Below are 10,263 nucleotides of genomic sequence, written 5' to 3'. Positions count from 1 at the left end.
CTTATGGGAAGTACTGACTCATTGGAAAAGACCCTGAAGCTGGGAAAGACTGAAGGCGGGAGGAGAAGGGGACAAGAGAGGATGATATGGTTGGATGGCTTCACTGACTCGATGGATATGAGTTTGATCAAGCTCCAGGAGCTGGTGAAGGACAGGGAAGTCTGGTGTGCTGCAGTCCATGGAGTTGCAATGAGTCGGACATGACTGAGTGACTGGACTGAACTGAATAATAACTTTGCCAACATGAAATTTGAAATTGAAAGAAGTATCAGTCTTCTGTTCATGCTTGATTGAGAATAAATTTAAACTCGCTAAAGCAGCAATGTGGAGATCCTGTGAATGCTTGGAAAGTGAAGGGATTTGGTGAGGACAGAACACTCTCAGAAGGAAGTGAGGACCCTGGTGAATTCAGGGTTTTTTGGGGATGTTCTTCAGGCTTCTTCCCTTTAGAAGGACCAGGCTGGGATGCTCTCCTGCCATTGGCTCTCCCAGTGTGTGTGTGAGATGAGTCTCTGGAAATGAGGCAGTGCCTCCTAGTACAGCTGTCCCAGCCCAGGAAGACTGTCAATGGGCTCCCACTGCTCTCACCTCTTGAGTTGAAAATTAAAAGCCCACTCAGCACCTCAAAGAAAGCCAGCACCTCAAATGCATGACTGATGGTCAGGACCACCTCTGAGGATGCTTAGAGATGGACTGTGTGCATCTGAAGGCATGTGAAACACCCATGGGAACCTTGGTAGATGCTCATAAAACCACCAGGTCTGATGGCTCCCTGCAGGATCTAAGGCATAGTTTGAAATCAAAATAAATGAGAAAGGTCAATAGCCAGGGTTCCCCCTCACTCCATGTGATATATATTCTACAAGAAGGAAGAGCATTTGCACTTCTTGTATAGTTTTCTATCTTCCTACATAATTTCTTTGAGAATTTGCCTAAGTCCCATTTTAAAATAGGGATATAATCTTGGAAACTATGGCTACAATATTAAAAAAAATGGTTTCTTCAAAATAGCATAGGAATTAATACAACCACTTTGGAAAATATAATATCTACTAAACTTGAACATATGCATATCCTAAGATCTAGCACTTCCTCCACTATAAAGCATAAAAGTGCTCAAAACTCATGCATTAGAATGCTCAGGGTAGGATGGTACCTAATGGACTCCAATTGGAAACTACCCACATTTCCTTCAAGAAGGGACTGAATAAATAAATTTCTGTGTATTCACTGTATGGTGAACTATACTAAATGAAAATAAACAAAAAACTACACAACAAATAGAGATAAAACTCACAGCCATCAGCACTGAGTGAAAAAAGACACGAACAAATATATTTATATTGCATAATTCCTTTTATATGAAGTGCAGAAGCAGGCTAAGTAAGCTACACTGTCAGAAGTCAAGATGGCGCCTATCCTTGGGGTCTGGTTTCTGTAAGGGAAAGTGAAAATCATTCAGTCGTATCCATCTCTTTGTGACCCCATAGACTATACAGTCCATGGAATTTTCCAGGCCAGAATACTAGAGTGGGTAGCCTTTCCCTTCTCCAGGGGATCTTCCCAACCCAGGGATCGAACCCAGGTCTCCTGCATTGCAGGCAGATTCTTTACCAGCTGAGCTATCAGGGTGTCTGTAAGGGAGCACCATAAATGCATAAAGGATGCTTGTAAAACTATTTTTTCGTGATCTGAGTACGGATTATCTATTACATTACTTTGTAAAAGTTGAAATTTATACTTATGTGCTTTTTCTGTGTGTATCTAAACAATGACTAATTTTATGTTCTTTTACAAATTAGTAAATATATGATTTTCTTTAACATGAGACAGTACAGATCTCTACATATCAGGATGACATTATCATTCAGAGGCATATACTTTTGTGCTATTTTTCTTTTGCTGAAACTGGAGACTCTTTCAGGGAGGATAAGATAAGAATCCCTGTAACAGCCAGGATCTGAAAACCCAAAGAGATTCTATATAAACCTAACGATAAGTCATGACCTCAGCTTCCTTAGTGCTGGCTTGAAGCTAAATTGTATAAGTTCATGAAGCAGTATACTTTAGTTAACACAGAACCTGTATCCAGATTGGAGAAGGAAATGGCAACTTACTCCAGTATTCTTGCCTGGAGAATCCCATGGACGGAGGAGCCTGGTAGGCTACAGTCCATGGGGTCACAGAGTCGGACACGACTGAGCGACTTCACTTTCACTTAAGGTCATACTTATATGTCTTTAACTCAGTGACCTCAGGAGGATATATAAAATATTGAAAATGTGGCTGCTCAGAAAATAAAGGCTATTTTTACACACATAAAGAATATTTTTCCACCTCCTTTGTGATAATCAATGATCAGTTATTTCAGCAGTTGAACCAGCTGTTAGCATCCAGGAAAGCCAAAATTCTCTCTGTTTTAGGATCAAATTTGTACTGCGTTGATCCTTGAAAAAAGTAGAAGTTTCCTAAAAAAAAAAAAGCAAGAGAGAGAGATTAGGTTTTTTCACATGAGCTTTCCTGAAAAGTCAGTAATTTCCATGCCCAAATTATATATTTAAAATTTTCTTATCAAAATAACAAAGCCCATGTTTTGTTGTTGATTTTTAGGGTAGCAAAATGAAGAAACTGAATAGTCTTAACCTTCATGTTCGAAAACAGCATCAACTTTTCCGCTAATCCCAGGGAAGTCTTCAGCTATCTCTCTGGGATAACCTGCATCCATGGACTCCCTGTTTTCATCATACCTGGTAAAAAAAAAAAATGGGTTAGAAATATTAGAATGTATGATTAATATAATAACAACAAATAACACTTAGCATTCCCAAACAACTTTTCATGTGTCAGTGTCTGTTCTAAGTGCTTTGAGCATACTCATTCATTTAATCTTCACAACAAATCTGAGAGGTAGGTGCTACCCTTTTGTCCACTGTACTGAAATCCAGTGGCTGCTTAAAACAACTGTGGGTGGGTGCATCATTGTTTAAAAATAATAGGAACCTTTAACTGGAAAAGTTCCTGGTTCAATAGGGTTGTGGGAGGCTGAGACAGCCTAGAGCACACCTGAAGAGGCATCAGCTCTAACAAATCCGATTCAGATTTCATCTCAGGCTCCAGCCCTTTAAAAAAATCTCCTCTGGAACTCAATCCTGCAAGTCCCTTGCCTTCCAAGGACAGGTGTGGTATGATGACAGCAAGCACAGACTAAATGACACTCAGCCTGGCTGTACCCATTCACAGAAGAAGGATTTTCAGCAGAATATGAACATAACTTAAAAGGGCATTTTTCTTCTTCCACTACGGAGGGATCTGATGTGTAAGATCTCCAAGGGTCTGTCTTTACCTCCAGTACTCATTGTCAACAAAGAAGTACGTCTTTCCGGTTTCCTCTTCATGGACAGCAGCATCGACATTCCTCACCCATCTAGGGAAGCCAAAGGAACTGTAGATGTCCCTGGGGTAACTGCGCAGTATCACACCTCCCCTAGCAACCCAGTATTTATTGCCTGTCAACCAAAAAAAAAAAAGTGGCCGTGAAATGATTTGCCTGAGACTCTGGAGGTCAGTAGGCAGGTTTCCTCCAGACATTCACTTCACCAGAAGTGGAAGGAGGGCTTTATTCCAAAGTGAGGTGCCCCTGAATTGGGCATTTCTCTGTCGTGGCTTAGTTCCTCTCTAGTGGCTCACTTCTCCAGCTGCACAGAGAGTGTGGGTGGGCACGAGCGGTCCTACAGGCCAAAAGTGTAATGCATGTTTCCACGTCCCACTGGACAGCACCCCTGAGCTCTTGGCTTGCCTGTTCCTGGAAGAGTATTCTTTATGAGCCAGGGTGATGCTATCTAAATGCACATTATATATCTGTCTTTATTTTTGTGGTACATGTGTTGGACAGTATGTTTCAAAATTCTTTGCTCATCATAAGTGGTTTTAATTATTTACCTTAATGCTGTTAGGGTTAATTGTCTTAGTCTTTTGTGCATACAAAGCCAAACATCTGAATTATTTTCTAAGAACCCAGACGTTTGGCAGTATATACACAAAGCATGGCTGAATGTTGGAGCATAATTGGATCTAAGAGAATCAAAGCAGTCTACACCTAGAATTTACGGACAGTGGCCCATCTATAAAGATGTGCAGTTTATGAGAAGGGTAAGCTCTCAACTTCCCTCAAACTATTAATATAATGTCTATTAGGAGGATTTCTTAAAAAAAAAAAAAAAAACCCAAGGACAAAGTTTTCTTAATTTCCTTTGGGTCTGATAAGTATGGGTCTCTATACTTTTTTTCTCAGCATCCTGGAAAATATGTATTTTTAAAATATGTGGAATGCCCAAATACAGCATTTCCTACTTCCAGTTTCATAATAAAAAAAAAAGGGAAAAGTTAAATTGCTAGCTATTTGATTTTTATTCTAATTACTCAGCATGTCATTTTAAATCACAATAACGAATCCTCCTTGATTCAGTAGTTAGGACTTTGAGGTTTTAAGAAAAAAATCCACGAGGAGAAAGTGTGCAGCCACTGTTACTTTGGTGCAGCATCAGTTGGATGGCATCGCCGACTCAATGGACATGAGTTTGAGTGAACTCTGGGAACTGGTGATGGACACGGAGGCCTAGTGCAGTGCAGTCCATGGGGTCGCAAAGAGTCAGGCATGACTGAGTGACTGAACTGAATTGTTGCTTCTCAATCCAAACCAATAGTAAATTGTTTCATAAAAAAGGGGGAAATTCAGTGGTATTACCTTTGAAAAAAAGGGCTTCGTCTTTTTTAGGAACATCATAAGCTGCCTCAATCCCACTTGACAGATCTGGCCAGAAAGCAGAGATGAGCACGACTTCGACCCCTGGGTAGTACGGATGAACACGGATGATGAACCTGATTTGAAAAGAAACCAGAAAAAAAAAAAGATAATTACTGGCATTCTCTGCTGCCTCTCAGTTCCTTCTGTCCCTGGAACACAAGATTATTACCCAATGTGGTAAGCACTTACGAATTACACTATGACTTATCTCACAAACATCTTTCATGGAAGCTCTTATTGCTCTTATTTTATAGATGAGAAACTGAAGCCACACAGTTCATAAGAGGCAAAGTCTAATTTTTAAACCAGATTTGTAAGGTTGCCCAGACTAAGCTCTTTTCTTTTATTATCTTTCAGTTGAGAATTCTGCCATGTTCATTCCGCAGTCGACAGAGACAGGGAAACAGCACAGCAGAGACTTCCACATGGGCTAACACACGTGTCCCCAAAACTACAGAAATGGAACAGAAGCCCCATTGCCAGCCAGCCTTGGGGAATGACAGAGGATCCTACAAAGGCTGACGCGTGGAAATAACCCTCCTTGTCAGTCTCTGGAGCAGACCGTCGAATGGAAGCCCCATAGCCAGCCAGCCTTGGAAAATGATAGAGGATCCTACAAAGGCTGATGCGTGGCAAGCACCCTCCTTGTCAGTCTCTGGAGCAGACCCTCCTGATGCCAAATCTCTGGGCCACCAGCAGATATGCAGCTCTGACAGATCGTCCCCATTGTCCCCCCAAGCCTCGCGCTCTCCCCAACCCAGGGGCAGGCTGGGTCAGTGCGGTGCCCGCCAAGACGCTGTCTAGTGACACCTTCAGGACCTCCTCAAAAAGCGAGGGGAAACGTCAGTGAGAAGTACCCCAGGTCCCCTGCCCTTTGGTGGGACCGTCCTGAAGTACACTCTGTGAGGACTTCAAGGGTCTGCAGTGGGACTGGGCCCCTGTTGGCCAGAGTGGTAACTGCTCATGGGCACACCCCTGTTGTCTCTGCTCACTTATCTGTCTCTGTTCCTTCCTCCTTGACCATGCCTCACGGGATGACCTCCAGACCAGCTATGTGCTTCCTAATTCTCATGTCAGTCCCTGCTTCAACCTCCTCCCAAGCGGCTAAGGACCTTGTGCAAATCAGTGACTGTCAAGTTTTGATTCCCTCAAGGATAAATGTCAAGGCCACAGGGAGTGCCAAATTTCATTACCCTAGTCCAACTCCACATGAACTCTTCCTGCCAAATGGAACTTTTTTTTTTCTTTCACAACTGAGGTATTTTGACATTCTGGCAGCTTTCCATTAAAACAGAAGATGAGGAAGGTGAAGAAAAAGGATCAGCAGCAGCAGAGGAAGAGGAAGAGAAAAAGACAGGAGGAGGAGGAGAAAAAACAGTAAGAGGAGGAGGAAGGGGAATAGAAAGAGACAGGAGAAGGAGGAGAAAAACAGTAAGAGGAGGAGGAAGAGGTAGAGAAAAAGACAGGAGGAGGAGGAGAAAAGACAGTAAGAGGAGGAGGAAGGGGAGGAAGGGAAAAAATCTGTTTCTTATCAATGATCCTCCCATGTCTGTACAGATACTTAAAAACAAAATTAATTTAGATTTATAACTAAGCCTCCTGATGACCTGCATTTATCTCATTTAGATACTAACGCAAAATAATGCATAACATCAAACATTCTATAGGCTCAAAGGGAGCTGTTGACTCCTTCCAAATCCCTAATAGTTCTCATTTGGAGGGGGAGGATCACACTATCTATGCTCTTATCCCTCAGTGAGTCAGTTTTGTTGAGAAGAGGAAGACAGGCGTGAGGTCACTCTAGCCTGTTTGAATCCACTCTCGGTAGACTGAATGCTAGGACTGTAAGGCTTCGAGGAGGAAAGTACCAAGTCCCTCAGAAGGCGGGGTGAGGCTGGGGGCTTGTCTGCAAACGATGTTTTCTTTCTTCCTCTCGGCTTCTGGGGCACAACGAGGATTTGCTGGATGGCAGGTTGGGAGAGCGGCATCGTGCGGATGGGAGGACAATGCGAACAGAAAGGGTGGCCTTCCCCGTCTCGACTCTGGGTTATGTAACCCTCAGCAGAGTAGAGAGCTGGTTTCAGCCATACAGTAAGACGAGCAATTTGTCCTCAACCCCACCATCACGTTTAGCATAGCAGAGTGTGCTAGGGAAAGGAGCTTCAGTCCGGAGTTGGCAGACCAGCTTTTGCTCCATTGAGGACTACCTGCGGCCCTCAGAAAGTCATCTTCCTCCCCTCTGCCAAGCTCTACGTATTTCTATGTGTCACGGAGGGTGGTGGGAGCAGGACTTAGGAGAACTTTTATTTTATGGATATTTATAATTATGTATGAATACAATATTGAGTAAGGAAAGAAAAAAAATACACACAAATGTATAATCATTATAAACATATGTCAGGATTAATTATAATTTGTACCTGTCTTTGAAGAAGAACAATTCCCCACGAATTTTGGTCACAGCATCAAATGTTATCCAGTTATCACAGGGTTGGGGGGTTGGTAGCACTGGGACCAGCTGCAGTTTATTAGGTGGCCCTTAAAAAATTAAACAAAGATCCTGAAGTTAATGAGGTTTTACATACTACATTGACCCAAAAATATATATGATGAAGAGTCTTTCACGGACCCAAGTCATTGCCTTTATATTTGAAGCACACATATAGCTCACAAGCATTTGTCTGGTTCGCCCAACTTCACTTACCATAGATGGCCTGGATGCCCTTGATGTCATCCTGAGACAGATAAACTTCACCAGTGTAGATGTAGTTGGGGTACATCAAAGCCCCCATGTTAGTAGAATGAGAAAGTCCAAAGGAATGGCCCAATTCATGTGCCAAAACCCAATACAAGTTGTAACCTAAAAGGCAACAGAATTGGTCAGTCTTTAGCAGATGGCAGTACAGTATTCAGGCCTCAAAGAGCAAATATATCTCCAAACCACATAAGAATTCCACTGTGGTTTGGTTTATGACATGGTCTGAGATGTGTGTGTGTGTATAATCATAAGAGAAGAATTAATTAATACTAGAAAGACTTCAAGTCTAAACTTCTAGAATTGAACTGCTAAAATGTAAGGAAAAAAATTAGCTGACATGCAAAATTTTAATATTGATTAGTAAGTCCGGCAATAAATAAATTGGAAAAAAGATTACATAGAGAAACAACAACATTCTATTAATGTTTATGACTTTAATCTAACTATAGATTCTAAATAAACTAATATATATTCAAAACAAAAATTTGGATAACCATGTACCAAAACACGTACTTTCCAAAGCAACCCCACCAAAAGTTACCATTATTTAGTTCTGGTACATATTTGTACACATACAAAATATCATTTATAATCTTAGAGTATTTTAAAATTTCATAAACATATTTTACCCTTAAGATGCAACCACTGGTAGAAACAGTATCCTCAGACGTTATCACTAACTGTAACTATAGTGTTTCAATATCTTTCTGAACCACCATTAGAAAGCATATCTTTATTAAAGCATTTAACTATCATCATAATATTGGTTTATTCTTTTATACAAAACAGAACATATTGCATTAAGCCACAAAAAGGGAAAATAAAAATAGGGAGGGAGAATTCCTTGACTCACCATTCAAATCTTTGGTCCATGTTTCCTCTTCATCAAGATGAACATCTCCTCCAATACCTATTCCTGGTTGGAACGCATGAGCGAGTACACCCCCAGGTCCATCAAAGGGAGAGTTGTCACGATGATCTGTGAGGGACAAAGCGCAGCAAAGATAAATCTCCTCTTCTATTTAGACTTCCCTACCAGAGACGAGAGAGCTGGGACAAGGAGCCAAAAGGCATTGTTCACCTGTGAGGGGTCCCTTCTTTAGCCCATAAAATCAGCACCCTCAAATAAGGGGAAATTCTGACCAGAATGCTGAGCATGTCTGAAGGTGGTGTGAGGCGACGTTCAGAATGGTTTGGGGAGGAAAGAGCTCACCTCTCCAGACAAAGGATATCATTATGTCCGCTTGCCCCTCAGAGACCTTGGTGAAGGTCAGGGGTGAGGCACTGCTCCAGAGCTGAAAGGCCTTCCTAACAGCCTGCTCCACGTCTGCTCTCGACATGTCTGGGGTGTAATTTTCAACCCTTCACATGAAAGAAAACACAGACACGTCAAAGCTCATTTCTCATGGCTCTGGTGGGAAACAGTGTCCCCTCTTTGGGCTCCATCTAATTACCTGTAGGTCAGGTGTGTGCTCAGCCAACGAGGGTTCCCTGGAGTGAGTTCATACGGGGATGAGACGTCAGGCACTCCACATCTGGGCTTCCTCACAATATCCAGGGTATCAGCATCTATCTTTCCAGTCACTTTTAGCCCAAAGAATTCCTGCATTTGCTTTAATTTTTCAATCATTGAACCATGGTTTCTCTGCCTTTCGAATCGGCTGGTTCCAACCTCTAAGCTATAATAGTTTTGTAGGTATTTCTGATAAATAAAAAAAATTCAAACAGAAGATATGAAATCTTTCTTATTTCTCTGAAAATTCCTAGCATTTCACTGTAGTGACAGAATAGTTCTTTTACCTTAAAGATTTAGTGTCAAGAGGGGAAAAACAAACCTGCTTCTGCAATGAATTTCTGTCAGCTGAATTTCACAGCCTTTCTTATGCTTACTGTTGGTACAGAAATGTCAGTGCAGTGGTAGAAACTATGCTATTGCTAGGTCTAAAGAATCTCAATTAGAAGTCAGAATTACAATTAGAAAAACCAGTCTGCATGCTTTTCTTTTTGGCTTTCTCTTTCTCTATAGTCCAAAAATGTCTACAGAGAGATTTTATTGTTCAGTTGCTAAGTCATGTCTGCCTCTTTGCACACCAGGCTTCCCTTGTCTTTCAGTATCTCCAGAGTTTGTTCAAACTCATGTCCACTGAGTCGGTGCTGCCATCCAACCATGTCATCCTCTGTTGCCCCCTTCTGCTCCTGCCCTCAATCTAAGTAGATTTTTATTTTTGTATGAGGGAATCTGTTTCTGACAAAATGGTTATCCCAGAATGAATCCCAGACTTCCATGAACTCCTATCCCTTGACCTTGGAAAAATGAGAAGGTAGGGCCCTTGCATTTCTGGCACGTGAAATTCAGCATTTACCTGGACCATCTCCATGTCTTGCTCTTGTGTTTCTGAAGTGGCTGGAAACCCATGAGACCCCAGGCACCCGAGCAGCAGCAGCAGCAGGGGAAGGCGGGGCATGCTGGCCTCTTCTTTTCTTCTGAGCTGAAGGAAACCAGGGGCTCCCTGCCTCTGCTGCCCTGGGGTTTCAGCCTGCAGGCTCTGCCTTTTTGTAGGGTCCTTGCACCCCCACAAAACCGAAAGCTATCTGACCCTCATCAGACCACATCCTTCTAATTTACAATGTGTGGTCTCACCATTAAAATGTTGTGACATAAAACAGATTAATCTTTTCTGTTGGTTTGTTTTCACAATCT

The 10,263-nt window shown here is 42.0% G+C and overlaps 1 protein-coding gene across 1 annotated transcript; it reads right to left on the bottom strand.

Moving 5' to 3' along the window:
- Positions 1 to 1,613: 1,613 nt before the first annotated feature.
- On the bottom strand, positions 1,614 to 10,059 carry LOC122449754 (interstitial collagenase-like). The gene is made up of 10 exons (XM_043481733.1): positions 9,926 to 10,059; positions 9,017 to 9,264; positions 8,776 to 8,924; positions 8,416 to 8,541; positions 7,509 to 7,664; positions 7,225 to 7,342; positions 4,745 to 4,878; positions 3,344 to 3,506; positions 2,644 to 2,747; positions 1,614 to 2,468 (listed from the first exon to the last, which is right to left on the bottom strand). Exons 1-10 carry the CDS (start codon positions 10,025 to 10,027, stop codon positions 2,368 to 2,370), a joined length of 1,401 nt encoding a protein of 466 aa, XP_043337668.1. The 5' UTR covers positions 10,028 to 10,059; the 3' UTR covers positions 1,614 to 2,367.
- Between the last annotated feature and the right edge of the window lie 204 nt (positions 10,060 to 10,263).

This window comes from Cervus canadensis, chromosome 11 (assembly GCF_019320065.1).
Source record: "Cervus canadensis isolate Bull #8, Minnesota chromosome 11, ASM1932006v1, whole genome shotgun sequence".
Lineage (NCBI taxonomy): Eukaryota > Metazoa > Chordata > Mammalia > Artiodactyla > Cervidae > Cervus > Cervus canadensis.
This window is presented reverse-complemented; position numbering and strand designations above follow the sequence as displayed.